Source organism: Syngnathus typhle, linkage group LG13 (genome assembly GCF_033458585.1).
Source record: "Syngnathus typhle isolate RoL2023-S1 ecotype Sweden linkage group LG13, RoL_Styp_1.0, whole genome shotgun sequence".
NCBI lineage: Eukaryota > Metazoa > Chordata > Actinopteri > Syngnathiformes > Syngnathidae > Syngnathus > Syngnathus typhle.
This window is the reverse complement of record NC_083750.1, coordinates 3,340,293-3,359,836: the sequence shown is the minus strand read 5'-3', so window position 1 is coordinate 3,359,836 and position 19,544 is coordinate 3,340,293. Positions and strand designations below refer to the sequence as shown.

General features: G+C 41.7%; 2 protein-coding genes across 6 annotated transcripts; one reads left to right on the top strand and one right to left on the bottom strand.

Annotated features, from left to right (window-relative positions):
- Window positions 1-731: 731 nt before the first annotated feature.
- Window positions 732-8,336, bottom strand: hhatla (hedgehog acyltransferase like, a). Of its 4 annotated transcripts, XM_061295851.1 has the most exons (13): window positions 8,146-8,336; window positions 7,391-7,496; window positions 6,886-6,953; window positions 6,695-6,808; window positions 5,101-5,121; window positions 4,714-4,908; window positions 4,439-4,648; window positions 4,108-4,279; window positions 3,227-3,371; window positions 3,117-3,152; window positions 2,847-3,048; window positions 2,487-2,628; window positions 732-1,864 (listed from the first exon to the last, which is right to left on the bottom strand). In XM_061295851.1, exons 2-13 carry the CDS (start codon window positions 7,494-7,496, stop codon window positions 1,722-1,724), a joined length of 1,554 nt encoding a protein of 517 aa, XP_061151835.1. In that variant the 5' UTR covers window positions 8,146-8,336; the 3' UTR covers window positions 732-1,721. The 4 variants fall into 4 exon arrangements, with proteins under 4 accessions (XP_061151835.1, XP_061151836.1, XP_061151837.1 ...); XM_061295852.1 differs by lacking the exon at window positions 5,101-5,121; XM_061295853.1 differs by lacking the exon at window positions 8,146-8,336 and having other exon boundaries at window positions 4,714-4,903; window positions 5,106-5,121; window positions 7,391-7,464.
- Window positions 8,337-8,965: 629 nt separating this feature from the next.
- LOC133165942 (CTD small phosphatase-like protein) lies at window positions 8,966-19,297 on the top strand. Of its 2 annotated transcripts, XM_061295863.1 has the most exons (8): window positions 8,966-9,855; window positions 11,493-11,653; window positions 11,812-11,844; window positions 12,553-12,654; window positions 13,347-13,403; window positions 13,653-13,745; window positions 15,054-15,239; window positions 16,936-19,297. In XM_061295863.1, exons 1-8 carry the CDS (start codon window positions 9,780-9,782, stop codon window positions 17,059-17,061), a joined length of 834 nt encoding a protein of 277 aa, XP_061151847.1. In that variant the 5' UTR covers window positions 8,966-9,779; the 3' UTR covers window positions 17,062-19,297. The 2 variants fall into 2 exon arrangements, with proteins under 2 accessions (XP_061151847.1, XP_061151848.1); XM_061295864.1 differs by lacking the exon at window positions 11,812-11,844 and having other exon boundaries at window positions 8,967-9,855.
- Window positions 19,298-19,544: the final 247 nt, after the last annotated feature.

Genomic DNA, 19,544 nt, shown 5'->3' with positions numbered 1-19,544 from the left:
GAGGTGCCCTTAAGCAAGGCACAAAAGCTCTAAAGAAGTCTAAAGTCGTTACGGGGACAAACACTTAACATATATGTAATTGCTAGCTGGGTTCGCAACAGAACAGTTCAAAGAAAAATTGAAAACCTTGGATTGATTTAACAATGTTGTCCACATCTGTGAACACCCAGTTACAGTTATGAACTACTGAAATGATGGATTTATATCTTCGGATGCAAATACAACTAATTAGTTCATAGCTCAATGAAGTTAATTAACATAGAAAAAATAGATTGAGGTGTGCATGGATATGGACGACAAGGCGGTTTGCTCTAGTGTAATGTTTCTATGCGATGTTGACAGTATGATTGCTTGCTTGATTTCCCCGCTCCGTGAAAGATTTCTCCTAAGGGAAGCCAATAAAGAGAAGCTCGAGATGGCCCATTACCCTGACATGGCTCCCTTGTTTGTGAAATTGTGTGATGAAATCATGCAAGCAGTGTGAGTACATCACAGCAGCACGTTAAACGAGTTTTCCTTTCAGCAACATGGTGATTCGAAATAGTAGTTTCAACATTGTAAACACCAGTTGGCATGCTAGCTGATCATTTTAGAAGAGATTTTGTAATAATCAACCGGATTTATCAATAAAAGTGAAGGGACAAAATATTTTGTTCAGAGGGGGCCACAGACACAAAACAAAATACAAATTCTCAGCAAGTAAATCGAAAAGGAGGTAGAGGTCAACCAGGTTTGGAGTCATCAGAAGAGAAGAATAAATTTAATAAGCATCGCTTTGCCTGCCCTTTAAAGGTTTCGTTTAATGACATTGTGTGAGTGTAACAATGGTAATGAAATTTGTCTAAACTAGGCCATCTTGTGGTGATTGAGGCCAACGCCTGACTCAGTCACATAACAACATCAACCACTCAGATCCAATTCAAACATGTTGGTTGTCCCACTGAACCTGCATCTCAGTGTAGTTTGAAGAGATGATTCTGGATGGAACAAAACTTTATTTTTCTTTTGATCAGAAGTCCTATCGCCAAAAGGCAATATAAACGTGACGATAACACGCTTTGGCCCTTCTTTGCTGTGAGCAAAAAGAGGAAGGCGGTTTGCAGGAAAAACGACTCATGCAATTAGCTCCCATTCTCATGACAGTGCATGGCTCTTTTTATCCCCCAATGGGTACAGTACACAATACACATTCAACAAGATCCAACACATTCTTGGTCGATGTCACTAAGCATTAAGGCCTGAATCATGCTTTTGAGTCTCTGGAATAGATATAAGCTGATAAATACAATTAGCTGCATGCAATGTGGAGGACTCCCTCCACAACACCTGTGATGATTATTTTGGCTTCATTCATGGAAGCCCTTTAAAACATTCTGTTGATTAAAGTGTAAGACATTCTCAGAGTAAGTAAAAACCATGTGATCATCAGAATCAAACTTGTGCTTGAATTTGAGGAAAACATATTAAAAACAACAAAAAACTGTCAGTGATGGTTCCGTCCAATCCTGCGTGCTCATAATTGTAGCATCATTAGCGGACTTACACTTTGCAGTGTTTGGATACAAAAAAGAAATGTACCATCAAAAGGTCTTTGTGCCAAACACTGTGATGATTAACACCAGAAAGTGCACTTAAGGAAACATCAACTGCGAAACACAAGCTGGCTGTTAAGTCTGGTTCTGATCTAAAGCTTCCAGATAATGTTAGGAGGGTGGGTTTATTTATTCTGCCTTTTCTTTGTTGGCATCTAGTGGCTTGACTGGCTGTGCATCCTCCGCCAGGGCTTGCTGTCTTTCATGCTCTTTGACCAGCTGTACACCACAGTAGGTCACCAATAGCACAGATAGAGTAGACAGGGGAAAGCCTGAGTCGAAAAGAAAAAGACGTAATCAGCTTCCGAAAGGGCAGTAGTGGGGATCAAGGTCCAAAACGATACTTCTATTATTTAAGAAATCACATGAACGAATACGTTCTTTTGTTTTTCTAATTCCCTTGACCTTTTGGCCCAGCACAAAACTTGTGTCGTAACTCAAAACATAACACACATGAGGATATAGTGCAGACTAGTGGACAAATGGTACTATTGCATGCTACATGCTATCACTAAAACTATTAAAGCTCACCTAGTCACTGTAACTGCACTGTTATTTTTAGTTTTTTTTTTTTAATCTAATGGTCTTATTTCTTCTGATTAATTCTGTTGTTTACAAATGTACAGTGTCTCGGAGGTCTCAAATGCCAATTCTAAACGAATGTATTATTATTATTATTATTATTATTATTATTATTATTATTATTATTATTATTATTATTATTATTATTATTATTATTATTATTATTATATGAATGTAACTATTTTGTGTATCTTTCACCCTTTGTGCCAAGGTGCAGTTATTGTATGTAAATGACAGGAACAATTTATTTCAACAGTTCGCCCGCCACCTCAAAAAATACGGCATGACCGGGTTTTAGCAGGATTTCCCTACCTTTAAAAATTAGTCTTCTTCCAACCAGTTTGGCAAAGCCCAAACTGTTCAAGGAAAGAACGTTGTAGAGGATGATAGCCCAGAAATTGGCAGCATTGAACAGACCCCGGATCCTGCGTGACATGGCTTCACCCATTAAACCCTAAAATGCAGAAGACATGAGCAAGTAGAGTAAGTGGCATGGACATCACACTTCATGTGAGGCCATAAAGGTGGAGGATGACATAACTAGAAGATGAATATCTTTGTAAAGGAAGAATTGCAGCAATGATCCCATTTAATTGTTCAGTTTTACCAAATGGCGTGGCCTGTAAGCAAGCGAGTGTGGCTTTAAAGCATTTGCTGGTTTCTCTTTCTCACCTCTATGGTAGAAAATGGCGGAATAGAGAAGAACTTCGCCACCCAAAGCTCAAAGTTGAGGCCGAAGCAGTTAAAAAAGGACCAGATATAAACCACTTCGCAAGGGCCCAGCCAGAGGGTAGTAATGGCAAAGGTGCTCACGGTGGCCAGGAACTCCTTCAAGATCTGATCGTGATCTCCACCAATGTAGTCATAAACATACCTGAGAAATAAAAAGTGACTCAATGAGGATATTCATGCCCTGCAAAGAGCTCCGATGACAACACATACTTGCAAAGCCAGTCATTGATGCCTCTGTCAAAGTGCCTAAAAAAAACAACACACACACATTTGTGTTTGATGCATTTAACATAAAACACACAGGTGTGTTTAATACTCACGTCTCGGCAAAGACGTATAGCATTGTGATACACTTTGGAGGCTGAGGGGGGTCTAAGTGGTCCAATGTTGCCACTGTGTTAATAACTCCAAACATCACAGCTGCTTTTAACCAGTCGTACAGCAGGTTGAAGTAAGCCAGACCAGCTGCAAAGGTAATCGCAGTCAATATTGTTCTTCATAGTGAAATAAAGCTATAAATGAAAATGGTGGACTCCAGTAGTAGAATATTGATCAACAGTAGAAGTGGAAGAAGGTAAAATTGATCTTCATTGATCTAATAATAGATCAATTACCGTTTTTTTCCATGTATAATGCGCCCCCATGTATAATACGCACCCTAAAAATGGCATGTTGATGCTGGAAAAAAGCCTGTACCCATGTATAATACGCACCCAAATTTTGATTCCTACTTAAGTCCGTGAACGTAAAATTATTTCAGAAAAAAGATCATCTTTGGGAACAACCGGATGTTATCCTGCCGGTCAGTATCACTGCGCATGCGCTAGCATACTCAATAGCGAAGAAATGTTTCGGATTTGTGTAGGGTACATTGTGACAGCAAACGAGCAGGTGATCTAGCAAGCGTCTGATACAAGAGCATTGTGTTCGTATGGAGCGTGTTTGAAGTGAACAGCAGAGAAGAAAGCGCATCTGTAATGGCGGCCTCCGTATGATATCCGGATTTTAAAAAAAATAATAATGATTTTTTTTTGTACCCATGCATAATGCGCACCCCAGATTTTAGGACAATAAATTAGTTACATTTTGCGCATTATACATGGAAAAAAACGGTAATAATCAAATCTTGGTCAAAGGAGTACCCTCCTTGCACGATGACTGAAAAAAATGTTTTTTCAAAAGAAACCATGCATTCACACACCTAGACACCAGTCAGAAAGTTGCGTTACCAACATGATGTCAGTGGGGATTGTCAAGATGTAGAGATAGTGGAAGAAAGCATCAACCGTCAAGATCAGTGCCAGGTGTAACACGGCCTTGGTAGTAATGTTCCACATCTCCCTCTCTTTGCGGCTCAGCTTGGTGTTGTTGGCCTGTGTGATCAAACAAAGAACAAGCACTCCAAATATTCTGCCCAAAATGTGGCCACTTACACTTATAGTAAATAATATGTGGGGAAAAAATCATATTGCTCAAACAGATGAAAGCAGGGTCAATATTGTAAATACTTCAAAATGGACACATTCACTCGCCTGGGCGTGATACTTGTCAAAGGTCATAACAGGTCCGAAGAAGAAGAAGGGGAGGTAGAAGTTGTATTTCAGCAAATCACCAAAACTGTAGTTTCCATCTTTCTTCTCACAATTCTCCAAAGCAAAGCTCATACAACGCATGATGGTGAAGCCGCAACCTCCGTAAAAAAGGATGTCTTGCAGGTCGAAAGAGCCCGTCACCAAGGTTTCCTGAAAAACTCAATCTGTTGCTCATCTGAAAATAGTGCGGCAAGTAACAATTCTGACTTCCTCACCTGCCAAGAGTTATAAGGCTCCAGCTTGATTGAGGCCAGTGTGGCCAGGCCAGCGACAAAGCACATCCACTTGGTCTTGACCATAGCCACGCTGTACAGTACCATGCAGTGAGACAGAACCAAAGCCATGAAGGTCCAGCCCATGGTGACCAGGACGGCCAAAGCGCCGTACACGCAGAAGATCAACGATCTGTGCTGTGGAGAAAGAGGAGCCGCTATTATCGCCATGCCACCTCTTGCTTTTTGTATTTTCACAACTCAGATTAGTGAGATGAAGACTGTTAGTGCCAGAAGAAAAAGTTATCCAGCACATAGGACAAAAAATGTGAAATGACACAACAGCACAAGTGTTATGATGGCAAACATTCACAAGTTTATTAAGGTTACCTTACATCCATCTATACCAATCTTCATTGCCAGCATGAAACAAGACAGAAAATATGTTTAAAACACATTGGAATGTTTGGAATATATGCCGGATTACACACAAATGAAACTCAACTCGTGACATTTGCCCACTCACATGCCAGTCAATATTTATTTGAAAATGCATACATGTAGCGTATTTCTGAACTCTAAGCCGCACAAGCGCTGAACTCTGCGCTTTATAGTTCAGTGCGGTTTATCCATGGATATTTCATGATGTTTATGATATTGTAAAATTTGTGCATATTTTCTTATACTATAGTATGTGGCTGCGTCTTACATGTGAAAAAAAACAAGATTTAGGTTTCTGCTGCGGCTTATACTCCAGAAATGACGTGAGTTCATTTGGAATCAAGTGAATGAAACAAATTTGGCCTCCTGACAGTAATCAATCATATTATCGGTATCAACATGGACAGTATAATATCTTGACGGTATTAATTATTACGCACAGCTGCAATAATACAATATTTACATTCTGTATTCTCATTAAATTGAAATAAATCTGTTTGAAATTCATTACAATACGTCCACGTGTTGGGACTTTTTATATATACACGTATATATATATATATATATATATATATATATATATATATCGACGGTGCTGTGGTGGAGAGAGTGAGCAGCGCCAAGTTCCTGGGGGTGCACATCAGTGAGGATCTCTCCTGGTCCACCAACACCGCATCACTGGCAAAGAAAGCCCAGCGCCGCCTGTACTTCCTGCGGAAACTCAGGCGAGCGAGCGCTCCTCCGGCCGTCATGACTACATTTTACCGCGGCACCATTGAGAGCGTCCTCTCCAGCTGTATTGCTGTTTGGGGTGGCGGCTGCACTGACTACAACTTGAAGGCCCTGCAGCGCATAGTGAACACGGCTGGTAAGATTATTGGTGCTTCGCTCCCCTCCTTGAAGGACATTTACACCTCCCATCTCACCCGCAAGGCGACCACGATTGTGAGTGATGTGAGTCACCCCGCTCACTCTTTGTTCGAGCTTCTGCCCTCTGGAAAGAGGTACAGAAGCCTGCGCTCCCGCACCACCAGACTCTCAAACAGCTGTTAGGATCCTGAACTCGCTTCCCCGTTCTGCATAGCGTCCTGTACTTTTACTGTCTGTATGCACACTGGCTCTTGTTTGTTGTGTTATCTGTTTATTTATTATTTATTATTACTCTAATTATTTATTGTTTGTGCCTTCTTGTTTTTTATATTGCGTCGTTTACTTGTATGTCTATCGTGTAATATGTCTTGTCACCGTGGGATAGAGAAAACGTAATTTCGATCTCTTTGTGTGTCTCGGCATGTGAAGACGTTGACAATAAAGCAGACTTTGACTTTTTGACTTTGATATATATATATATATGTATATATATATATTTATTTATATATTATTATATTATATAATAATATGATATATATATATAGTATATATAGTAATATAAACAATTTATTTCTACCTACATTATACCTGCTTGCATGCAGCGCTCATCGTCTCTCGCTACGACATACACACACACACACACACACACATGCACACACATGCATGCATGCACCTTTGGCGCCAGCAAGGTGAAGATTTTGGCAAAAATCACATGGCCGCAGAGCGCAAAAAGAATGTGATTGCGGAATGTGGAGAACCACATCACCCATTCAAAGTCCGCGACATCCTGCCGAAGAAACACATTTGTTTGGGAAATAGAAACAAAAAATATGACACTAAAAAAAAAAAAAATTCCAAGCTTACCATTTTCCTGCCAAAGTAATACCATCCTGGTTTGACACTTTCTTTGAATGTCTTTCTGCTCACATTCTCTGAATAATGATAAGAATACAAATGACCCGAATGAATATATAGCAGTTGACATCTCTTGTGTGTCAATCAATACAGTCTGAGTATTAGTGGTAATTCTGATCTATTTTATTAAATTACGGCAACAAAAAAAAAAATTGGATGACCATGATGCTTCCCTGTAGGACCTACAGTGTAGGTCCAACAGCTTTGCCTGATTAAATTAATGGCTGGGATATCAAGCAGGGAAATCCTCTTACTTCTGGGCACAAAGCCACCCCCACTTCACCAGGAAACAGTGTTAGTGCAGCTTTTGAACTCCTCAGAAAGACAAACAATATATGAGCATTGCAAGACCAGATTATCCTTTAATGATCCTCAAAGGATAGAATGTTGGGAGATAGACGGAGTTGTCAAAAATGGCCGACTTTGTGATGATGCAGTATGTGGAGCCACTCACCGCTTGAAGCCTCCACTATCCAACTGGCAGCCCAAGCCAAGGCCCCGGAGAGCACAGCAATGTAGAGATACAGCTCATATCTGGGGAGGCCAGCCTTGATCCCCATCTGCACACAACAGGCGCCGGTTAAAAAACTAGAACCTCACAACAGGATGACAATGAAAATTACGATGTTTATTATTACAACAATGACAACATTTCAGTCTCCGTGGGCGACATGAATGACATTGGCAAACACATGATGACGTTTAATGGGTGCACTTGTTGTCAGATCCAGACTTTCCACAGGTTGCAGTCTTAAGCCTTTAGGAGTGACAGGACAGTGACTTAAATAGGATTGCACAGCTCTGGCCACTTGGAATCAGCATGCTCAGCGGCGCAACCTTAGCTCTCTCTCCTATTATAGCCTGAGCAGTTGGTGTACAGCTGCAGTGCTATGTGATCTGAGCCGCCTGGCCGGGGCTTCTCTTCACTCCACTTACTCATGACAGGAATGAGAGAGAGCGGCGCATCCCGTTTGAGGGATTGATTGATTGATTGATGCATTATTCATGATACATTACTGGACTTTGCACTGAAGTTAATGAGAGTTGGACAATAAAAGGAGCATGTGCTGCACAATGCCGAGTAACCACAGTTAAGCAGCAGGAGGAGTGCCGCCGCAAAGTGTCCAGCATACAAACTCGAGAGTGTTTCCCTGCTGTATGCAGAGTAAGGAGCACACCGGCTTTGTTACCGTACAAGACTTCACTTACCTTTTGTCCGCTTCACACAACCAATAGAGAACGTTTCCTTGAAATTGAGAAAATAGCCAAGAAATGGGGGTGGAGGAGGGAGGCTAGATCATCCGTCTTGCGGGGGCTTGCTGGTTGCTGCCTGCATTTGCCAGCCTCGGCCAGTCAGGATGTTGCAGAACTCAGCGAATGGAGGTGGTAGAGGAAGGAGGCGGTGGGGGGTGGGTGGGTATATTTATCCACGACTACTGCACCGCAGAGAGGGGTGGTCCACTGTTGGCTTACCGGCGAGAGCAACCAAATACTCGGGGACATTCACAGTGGTTAAAATGAGAGGGGGAGCAGGTGCATCAGTCAGTAGCATTTATTCAAAGATGTCTGATTATCTTCCATTGTACATATTGATATAGGACAGGTGAATTGAAATACGTAAACTTAAAGTTATTTGAATGCTGTTACACCACTTTTTCCCCCTCATTTCACCAATATTATTTGACCTGTTTCTAAATAAAACACATTACACTTTATCCTTCAAAAAAAGTTGTTGTGTACATTTTAGTGTACAGTATTTATTTATTTATTTATTTAATCATCTTCTGTGCACTTTATTAAGTATAAACATAGACATTTGTTAGAATAAAGAATACATAGTAGAAATGTGTAAATAAGTAAGTGTGGGTCCGTTATTTTTAGCGAGGATGTGACGTGTTGTACAGTATATATACAGTATATTTTTTTTTACCATCCTGAAGCAGTACCGCCATCACGGCACTACGTGGCGCTTTCTGTCCAACAAATACAATATACCCTAACTGGCGCTAACTAACACATATGTACTATATGCGCTCTGGAAACGACATCTTGGAGACGATTTTAAGTTTTAATGTTTGAGTTTTAATGTTTTTTCAGCTTGCTTCATGCGTTGCAGCACGGTTGACTCTACCATTCAAATTTAAGCACAATTGTTGACAAGAGGCCTCAAAAACGTTTATGCAATTACAAGGGAACTGCAGCTCGAGTAAGGAACGTGGGTTTCAGCGACGTAGTTCGGCGAGTGAAGAAGTCGCTTAATACAGAATCCATGACAGGCAAAGAGCCCCCTTCCCCTCCCACTCGAGTCCGTGCGGCCCCGCTTCAGATTCAACAGTGTTAGCTCCCTAACTTGACGGAGTGTTAGTGTTTGTTTTGGAAAAGTGTAACCCTTCGACGGCTTTCGAAGTGTTTTGGACTTGGCTAGAGACAAGGAGGCTTGCAAATCGTTTTTGGGGGAGGGAGGGGGGGCGTTGTTGGGGGATGATCGTAGCCCCACGGCTTGTATTCGCTAACGGGGCCAGGCTAGTTGTTAACTTTAACTAGCGGTTGCTTCAACGTCGTTTTGTTTTACGCCAGCGCGCGTTCGAGGTTATCCACCAAAATAATGTTATTTTACACGGGGCTATAGATGACAGTCCTTGAGAGGCTTTTACTGCGCACCGAGCTAGCTGGCTGGCTACCCCCGCTGCCACAACGCTTCCCCTCGGACGCTGGTGTGTCTTTTGTGGGCTACCTGATCTCCCTCGGCTTAAACAGCTAGCTCACGTTAGCTAGCATACCGCTCGCCCGAGCAAGCGGGCTAATATTGCGGGAGTCTCAAAACGGAATAACCTCCCGGCTCAATGGACCACATGTCCATAATAACCCAAGTTTCCAATCCGAAGGAGGAGGAAATAATATCCCTCAACCAGGAAAAAGGTAAGAAAAGCGGGTGAGGGAATGAACGTAACGGTAGCTACCTTCGCTAACTACTTCAAGTGTTGGCGCTGCCATTTGCGCCCAACTGTACGCGAACATCATATCTCTTGGAAACACAAGTTTATTTTGTACACAAACTCTTTTGGCAACAGGTTTATCAGCGTGTTTCGTCTGCTGCACGTTTCAGAGCAGCTCTTACATATGGTCACTGCATATTCACCGCGATTGGTACTAGTTGAGACTCGTTGATGATCAAATTCTCCCCACGTAACTCTCGTTAAAAGGTAGTTTGACACGGTGGAAGCCCACACCGCTCACAAAGAAGTGGTTGGATACCAAATAAATGTCACATCACTCTACTCCTTGAATCTTCTCTGCCCGCATCTCATGCGTGAATTCTAGATTGAAGCATCATTAACGACAAGTGGGGTTGCAAGAATTGAGTTTATTGAATAAAACTAGACGATGAATGTCAATTACTACTTATGACTTCAAAAACATTTGTAATACCACGAAGCATCCTAAATCAATAAAGACATGCAATAGTCACATTTTATTTGCATGTTTAAAAGTTTAGGAATGCATTACCCCTGACTTCAACCATCTGCAGTATTTGCAAATTTCTTTAGTTAAACTTCACAGAATTATTTCAGTCCTCCTGATTAATTTCCACTTATTAACTTTTTAGATTGCTGAGGTTTCTGATAACAGTTTACTGTGTATTGAGTCACTGATTTGTCTTTGCTTATATACCGCAAATCACTTGACTGTGAGCTCATCCCAGCCGCGGTTCCAGAGGAATTTAGCAGGTAGACCTCCTTGAGTTGAGCAGACTGTGTCTGGACAACATCTAAGCACTGACTGTTATATGACAAGTGACTACATTAGTTGCCCAACAGCAGTCTAAATATAGACCCCCTCCCCTGCCCTGTTGGCTAGTGCAGCACTACAGAATGACTTCAGGGCCAAGTTTAGCTACGTAAAGGGGCACCTTTTCTTCAAAACCTTTCATTTCGTTTTACATCTAAAGCAAATGGTGTCGATTGGAGTTGGGGATCGTCGGCGTGTTTGTGGCTCTTATTTTGTCCTTGTTGAAATTGGGGAAGGGTCAGCTATTTAAAGTTGTGACTCAACTTTCATAGTGGTTCACGAGGCTTCAAATGTGTCTGACATAGGTTGCCACTTACATCATGCCTTCACTCGTATGATCACACACACACACAGAGTCACAGCTCCTACGCAGTAACAGGATCGTAGGAGGATTGTGAGAATAGTCTAGGCTTCTTTGGCCTTTTTTGCTGTCTCTTGTTGCCAAAGCTTTTGGATGTGTTGCATGCAGGAAAAACAACACAGTTGTTATTGTTTTTGTTTTTTTCTCCATTTGGTTAGTGGTTCATTACTTAACAGTTGTAATGTCTTTGAATCTGTTTCTGCGGTGAAACAGAAGTGCTTACAGACACCTTGAGTAAATGGCAGATGAGATGTTTTCTTCGAAATGTTTCCTCATTGGCTATTCATTTTGACGGCATCATGAAAGCTGATCATTATTTTGTCAGCTGATCATCAGTAAACTGTCAGTCAGAGGTTTTGGCTTTATCTTGCCTTAACAGGCTCTCCTCTTTTGTCTTTTCTGATAGCATCCCAGTCCAACAGCAGCCTAAAGAAACAGAGGAGCCGGAGCATCTTCAGCACATTCTTCTGCTGCTTCCGCAACTACAATGTGGAAGCACCAGCAACCAATAGCAATGCAGCGACCTTGCCGCCACCTCCACCTGAGGAGAACGGATCGCCCCCGAAGGTCGGCTGCTTTGCCCATTACTCCTTGAACATATTAACGCTTCTATTTCTGTCGACAAAGTATTTTTTTCCCCATTTGTTTCTATTTCTGTCTTTTCTACATCTTTTTTTTTGTCCCTTTCCCTCATTTTATACATGTGTCCATCTCCTGTGTTGTAGTGTGACCAGGTCGAGGTCCTCCCTGTCCCTAGTGTATGTATTGCTTTTTCTTTTTTTTGTCCCCCTTTGCATGTAGCCTTGTGTGGGCCGGCGCTGGCATGTTGGGCCTGTGTGGGCTCCAGTTCTTCCCGTGGTTCATTTTCAGCCAATTAAAGCTGCAACTGCGGTTAGGCACCTGTGGGTTTAAGTGGCTAACTTTTTAAGGCAAAACTTGCTAACATCAATCCAAGTGTTTAAGGAAAATAATTTATGCTTTGCTATTGATGTTTGTCAGGTAAGATCTGTCAAGTCAGCTATTTGGGTGTGATGGTACTCTCATCAACGGTTTGAAACTCAAAACCTCCTGACTGTCTCTTGTTCAAGCGTACTGGATCGCTTTTAGAGTAGCACCGGTTTCTGTTCATAATTCTCCCTGGCATCAGCTAACATCTGCATGGCCTCACTCTGTGATCATGTTTGTAAAGTTTCATTTGATCTAAACATGGATCGACCTCCTCAAAGAAGCTGTCTGAAAGAACGTCATTCAATAACATACTGTGTACTTGCATTGTGTCAGACCAATTTCAGACATGTTAAATCGGTGAAAATAATTCTAGTGGCATTTCTGCTCAGGTTTGCGCAGTACATAATTGATGTAAGTTGCATTTCTTGTGCCTGTTTTGCATCTGCTTGTCTCTTTTTGGGGCAACTCCCCCAATCTCTGTCAGTAAATGGACCGTGTCTGTCTTGTCTCCCACGCAGCCACCAGCCAAATACCTCCTACCAGAGGTTAAAATATCCGACTACGGTAAAAAGTGTGTTGTCATCGACTTGGATGAAACTCTGGTCCACAGCTCATTTAAGGTAATACCCACCAGACACAACATTGGGAGTGTTCCCTAATACAAAAGTCATTATTTTGACTCATCGCTCTAACTAATTCAAGTAGTAGACACAACTTTAGTTTTGGATGGTTCTACACCACTGCAAACAACAACTATCTTCCATGTTGGGAAAAATAACAAAGAACATTGAATTGAAAACATTGAATAAATCCTATGTGTGTCTTGAAAGAGAGGTTTGTATTCCACAGAATGTCATGCAAGTCAGTTTTACCTGGAAAAAAACAAAACAAAACAAAAAAACTCATAATGACTTAATTCTTTTGCTAAAGCCAGTAACTCCCCAATTTGTTGATACATTCAGTCAGTGTCTAAAGAAAGCAGGCTGTGTGTGCATTAGTCACAACAAAGGAAATATTACAGGGCTGCCTGTCAGTCTTTAATTAGAAAAAAGGAGGATGCAAAAATGGAAGGAAACAACCAACCACGGTTCAAGCATCTTAGGTGCGATAGACGTTTTTCTTAAGCTCTTTCTTTCAGCCTAATTAGGTCTGTCACAGCATAGTTTCTGCCTGAGAAATTGGAAAATGAACCCATTTTGTTTGTCTTAAAAGAGACTGCTAATGTTCACATCATTTCAAAGACATGGGACCTGTGTTGGTCATCACTGGCGCTTTACGTTGCTAACATGCTGCTGTTTTGTTTTGCTCGCAGCCAATCAGCAATGCAGATTTTATTGTTCCCGTGGAGATCGATGGCACAGTTCATCAGGTAATACATGATTTTGGTTTGAGACAAGAGTTGCGTGCGCCCATGAGAAGATCCAGAAGAAGTGGTTGTTATCTGATTCAAGTAATCCAGGATAGGCTGTGTTTATCCTGATTGGCCTATTCATGATTACTTGCACTAGGTGACAGCCCCACATTCAGAAAGGAGCGACTGGAAGTGACAGTTTCCTCGCCTTGTTGATAAAGTAGTGGCCTCCACCTCATGTCATGCTCCTGCTTCACCTTCACGCAGGTGTATGTGCTGAAACGACCTCACGTGGACGAATTTCTGCAAAAGATGGGAGAGCTCTTTGAGTGTGTGCTCTTCACAGCCAGTCTGGCAAAGGTGCGTTAAGCCCGAGTCGCATTGTGGCATCAGCGCTTTCTTGTGCCCTCTCAACCTTTTACAATTCTGCTTTTCTGTCTGTTTGCCACTTCCAAGTCTCTCGTCAAAACAGACAAAGTCTCTACTTTGTGTCCTCTAGCTAATATGTGTGTAGTGCAGTGGTCACCAAACTACCGTTCAATCCGGCCCGCCAACCCTGAACAAATTGTATTATTAACCTTTTTTTTTGGTCATTTTGCCTGCAATGACTGCGTTTCCCCAGTAGATAGGGAAGCGCTCGCCTGCGCATTTACTACTGGAAGCCGTGTCAGAAAGCTCGGTGCACACTCACAAGTGCGTGTACGTACATGGCGCACTCGCGCTCTATTTGTATCAGTCCCGAATTTAGAGCGTGGGCTGTGACGACAGCATTCTTATAATTCGCGCGCTGAGCTTTCAGATGCAGTTTTGCGCTAAAGCCACCCACAAACCTTCCCCTGGAATCCTTCCATTAAAATGAGCCGCCCAAGGAAAAGCAAGGTGGACACGGTGCCGAGCGTTTAAAAGAGAGTGGCCAATTTGGCTCGACGTACGCGACGTGACGTTCAGCCACATGAACGTCAACATCAACCCGTCACAGATCGAGGTAAACGGACCAACACCTCGGATCTCGCCTAAGAATTGCCACAACAAATTTTACTCCAGACTATGACGCACTAGCAAACTTTAACAAAAAAGACAGCGGTGTCTACAAGCCTACTGGAACCTACAAAAGGATTATAAGGAAGGAACACAAGAACTTTAAGAGACTGCTCATATGTGTCAGAGAGATTCTGCTCTGACAACTGAGCTGAACTTTTATCTGTTAAGATTGTGCATGGCACAACAGAAAGTTAATGTTCCATGGCTTTTTTTTTCTATGAAGAACCCAGAGAGAGTTATTTAGTTATTATTTATTTCCTGTTTTTTCTGTGAAAAACTCAGACAGCGTTATTTAGTTATTATTTATTTCATCAATAGTGTTATTATTTGTTTCCTGACTTTTTTTTTCTGTAAAGAACCTGGAAAGGGTTATTAAATAACCGTTATTTGGTTATGTGTGGCTTTCTGGAAAACAATACATTTTTTAAGCTCCCCTACGATCGTCACACTTTTTCTGTTACAAACTGACACCGGCCCCCCATCACAGAAGGGAAAAGTTATGTGGCCCTCACAGGAAAAAATTTGGGGACCCCTGGTGTAGTGCTTCAAGCATACTGCCTTGTCAAACTCCGGGACATGGTTCATATTTGATCTCCCAGCTTACTAACAGCATGTTTGTTTTGATAGTACGCAGACCCCGTGGCAGACCTGCTGGACCAGTGGGGCGTGTTCAGAGCGCGACTCTTCAGAGAGTCCTGCGTGTTCCACAGAGGCAACTACGTTAAGGACCTCAGCCGGCTCGGACGAGAGCTCGGCAACGTCATCATAGTTGACAACTCGCCTGCCTCGTACATTTTTCACCCAGAAAATGCTGTAAGTTGCTTTCCCGGTCGTCACCTAATACAGAATTTGAAATCGTATGTCAATCGTGCTTTTTATTCTCACTATGACTTCATGTTCCAAGCCTAAAAATGGATCTGCAAATAGTAATTTGTGGTTGTGACCATGGTGAGCCTCTCAGCGTGACATGCTGCTTTTGCAGCCGACACCAAACAGTTGTCAACATTATAAGAAAAAAATATTAAAAAAACGTGACTTCAGTAGATAAAACAAAACGACACTGCTTTGCCACTTTAAACTATGAAGCATCTTTGAACATCCTGGGCTGTGTTCACACCTGTAATTTGGTTTTCTGGTCCAAGCCAAAGACTTTTATATCACACATTTTTTTAGCTAAGATGTACCAGAATATTAGTAGGATGTGCCAGGTATTCCTTGGTTACCATAGAACAGTGGTCAGAAATATTTTCTCGGACCGGCATTTATATAAATAAATAATACATTTATATAAATAAATAAATAAATAATACATTTATAATAAATATATAAATACGATGAAATAAAATGATACGACTGACATAAAAACGAGTACAAATGACAAAAATAAAACTCACCATTACGTTGAATTAGTGTTTGTTTCTCAGAAACGAGCCGCTCCCATCTAGACGTAATCTGAGACAATGACACCCGAAGTGATTAAGGTTTGTCTTTTATTGGAGGATGCTTGGTCTCCATGTGTTGAAGCAGTTTTGAATGCTTCATTGCCTGGTTAGTTAGCCTGTCGCCACATATTAGCTTTGCGGGCTCGACTGGGGAAACATATCACGTGACCGGGACGAGTGTCTTGACCTGAACTAATTGATCGTCAATAATTTATTTTTTTTCTGTGCGGCTTGGCGGCCCGGTACCAAGTGACCCATGGACCGGTACCGGTCCGCGGCCCGGTGGTTGGGGACACAGTTGACCGTGTTTCCAAGTGTAGCGCTCTTGACTGAACTGGTACTGATTTTATTTGCAATTAGTCTCAGATGGTTTAATTTGATTGGTTTGTAATCTGATGCTATCGTATTTGGTGGTACTTGCGTAGCATTTAGATCAGGGGTCACCAACCTTTCTTAAACTGAGAGCTACTTCCTGGGTACTGATTAAGGCAAAGGGTTACCAGTTTGACACACACTTCTGAAATAGCCAATTTGCTCAATTTGGCTTTCACTATGTTATTATTGTCATTTCCAGTTCTCATGTTAGTGTGATTTTAACAAGAATAGCAAAGATACAGTCAAACCTTGGTTTTCAACCGCAATCCGTTCCAGAAGGCGGTTCGAGAAGCAAATCAGTCGAATTCCGAATCTATTTTCCCCATTACAAATAATGTAAAAAAAAATGTCATTCGTTTCAAGACAAGTCGGCATCCGGGCCGCGCGGTCGGGTTTTCTCGGGTCCTCCCGGCTCATCTCGCAAGGTTCGACCTCCGAATTTTGTTCGACAACCAAAGCAAAAAAATCTCCAACTTTTTTGTTCGAATTCCGATTTGTTCGAGAACCGGGACGGTCTAAAACCGAGGTTTGACTGTAAAATAAATAGATGAAGTTCACTGACGAGTGCCGCTATCTGAGCTAACTTTAGAACAGTCCTGCGGGCGACTCATGCGACCTGGTGCCTGTGGGTGACCCCTGATTTAGATGTTACTTGCTATTCAAAAGATCCACCTCTTTTGTTTTCACCGTAGGTCCCAGTCCAGTCATGGTTTGACGACATGAATGACACAGAGCTGCTGGACCTGCTGCCTGTCTTTGAGGGACTGAGCAAAGAAGAGGAGGTTTACGGGGCCCTCCAGGATCTTAGAGGCAGGTAGCATCTGCACTCACCATCCCCCTCGTCCGACCTGACTCACCACTGAGGATTTCCCCCAACGATGCTCTCGTCCCCTGGTGAGTGCCATCCCAAATGAGAAAAAATACACTTAATTAACCACGGACATTGTGTGTAACAAAAACAAGTCAAAAAATTGGTGGCAAAATACTCAAAGGAATGAACTCTGGTCTTTATTTTCAAACCAACAAAGTTTTCCTATTTGGTTAAGTGCTTCAAGCCAAACAAAACAAAGAAAAGAAAAGAAAAGAAAAAATCAACTTTTTGTTAGACAACTCTTATGTGGAACCGCACAAAGGTAGTAAAAGATTTTGTCCTTGTGCTGTCGCTATGCAGGCAGTTTTTGGTGGCGGAAAGGACTGTGACTTTTCTTACGGAATGAAGTGCCTTGTGTGCGAGTGTTGTTTCCACGGGGAACTCTTTTCTATATGGCATATTCCCCGAGTGCTCCTGTTGTTTCACACATGATATACTTTCGGGTGGACACACAAGTGTCACATCTCCCCTGCATTTTTTTTTTTATCATCAATTTTTCCTTTCTGAATTCCTGTGCCATGTTGTAGACGTGTCTTTCTGCTTTCATTGTATCACATAGAGCAAGTTGATTTGGTTTAGGCAAAGTTTGCAACTGTAAACCAGACTATCTCAACTGCAAGTTTTTTTTTTTGTGGTTTTAATCTTGAAACTAAAATGTGCCAATATATTATTTTGGTTGGTCCCTTTTGGTTGCCAAATTATGGACTACTTTTAATGGATTTATGTTGAACAGGCTGATCGTTAGTATTGCATTATTGGTTTTATTAATTTAATAGCTGTTAAATGAATGTTCATGCTTTTAAAATTCTACCATTTGTTATTGTTTTGCGTTTGTCAGTGTCACCATTTAAGCCAACCTTTGTATTCTGCACATTGATGCAGCTGAATCCACATTTTTGTTGTATGTATTTTTGTTTTTTTTCAACCTCCCTTCTAAAACTGTACAGTTGGGGTCAAGTGCCATCTTCTATCTATTCCCATGAGGTTAGCATCTTCTAGCGTCGAGTCAGGCCTGGACTGATCACCCCCTTTTCTTCCTGGTCAAGTTGGAGTCGAGATGTGCATGTTTGTACATGCGTGTGGCGTTTACTTTCACAGACTCTTTTGAACTGCTCTTCACCTCAGTGCCTGTTTGAGAGAAGCCACGCACACCGATTGCCGCAACATTTGCTACCACGGCAATAACCTTTTTCTTTGGAAAGGTGTCTTCAGGGGTTTGAATCCCAATTGTTGAGCTCGTGTGCCGAGAACTAACACACTTAACACCCCCCCGCCCCGTACAAATATGGTTGGGCTGGCCCATGCGAGTCTCAGTACAGTTCTGTTATTGTGAACAAATTCATAATACCGTACTGATATTTTTTTTTTTTTAAAGGTTCCCAAAATATTACAGGAATATGTGGTTTGGATAATGCACGAATGAATGATTATTTGTGCTGTTGGGACAGTAGCCAAACAAAGGTTCTCACTCTTCATTGCCATAGTAATCATCCCTCAAAAACCTTCAAATGGCTGCTCAGTCCCGGATTTTCTATAACGCTACTGGGTCACCTCATCATGCAATTGCTGCCTTTTGCCTGTGGAAGGGTAATGCCATTTTTACCAATTTGACTCATGGATCGAAAACCAATATTGATTTGAAACGTCTACATTCATTTTCAAGGTGAAAGGCTGCTACTCCTCCAGACATCTTCTCCTTTGTTTGTGATGCGAGTGAGCGTTTTGTTCACGACGGTTTGTGTGCAATGTTCTTTTTCTAAGACGTATCAACCCGCAGATGAATTATTTGCTCTGAAATATGTTTGTATCATTGTGATATTTTTCTACCTTTTGTCAGTATTGCATTGAAAAAAATCATTCATAATCCCATCCTCACTCACGTCAAGCGTTTTTGATCCTACTCGACTTCTCTGTCAGGTTTTTCTTTTCTCTTCACAAGACGTGTGTGTGTGTGTGCTAACTGCTTTTCTTTTGGGTGTCACCTCACTTCAAAAATTCATCAGTTGGTTTATGAATTTGACACCAACGTTCTAAAACACTTGACTGTGCTTATGTTTGGTTGGTGTAGGTCGAGAGGGGTGGTGGAATTCTCAGTTTCAATGCTTTTCCACTTCTTAGGTATGTCTGTGTACTGTCACCCTGAGCGTCATTTCTATCCACAATAAAAGGCTACATTGGAACAAGTTTCTCATGCCTGAATGTTGCGTGTCAAGAAATGGCTGCAGTCTTGTCATACCACCTTATTTACGTCCCAGAAAAGCATCTGAATTTAAAACCAAGTAGTAAGTCATGCCACAGTGTTGATGCATAAGTCAGATGTAATAATTATTTCTTCAAGGAGGTGACTATATTGATGTCCAAAGGCAATTTTGACTTAGATGACATACTACATTTGATGGATTGACATAGATTTGATGGATATCCATCTGA

What these genes read in the sequence shown, in the direction of transcription:
- hhatla (XM_061295851.1), bottom strand. Translation starts at nt 7,496, where the DNA reads ATGGGGATCAAGGCTGGCCTCCCCAGATATGAGCTGTATCTCTACATT. An exon ending in ATTACTTTGGCAGGAAAATG is followed by an intron (nt 6,809 to 6,885) that starts GTAAGCTTGGAA and finishes TTTCTTCGGCAG; the next exon opens with GATGTCGCGGACTTTGAATG. An exon ending in TCACCTTGCTGGCGCCAAAG is followed by an intron (nt 5,122 to 6,694) that starts GTGCATGCATGC and finishes CTGGCAATGAAG; the next exon opens with ATTGGTATAGATGGATGTAA.
- LOC133165942 (XM_061295863.1), top strand. Translation starts at nt 9,780, where the DNA reads ATGGACCACATGTCCATAATAACCCAAGTTTCCAATCCGAAGGAGGAG. An exon ending in AGGTCCTCCCTGTCCCTAGT is followed by an intron (nt 11,845 to 12,552) that starts GTATGTATTGCT and finishes TCTCCCACGCAG; the next exon opens with CCACCAGCCAAATACCTCCT. An exon ending in TTTTTCACCCAGAAAATGCT is followed by an intron (nt 15,240 to 16,935) that starts GTAAGTTGCTTT and finishes TTTTCACCGTAG; the next exon opens with GTCCCAGTCCAGTCATGGTT.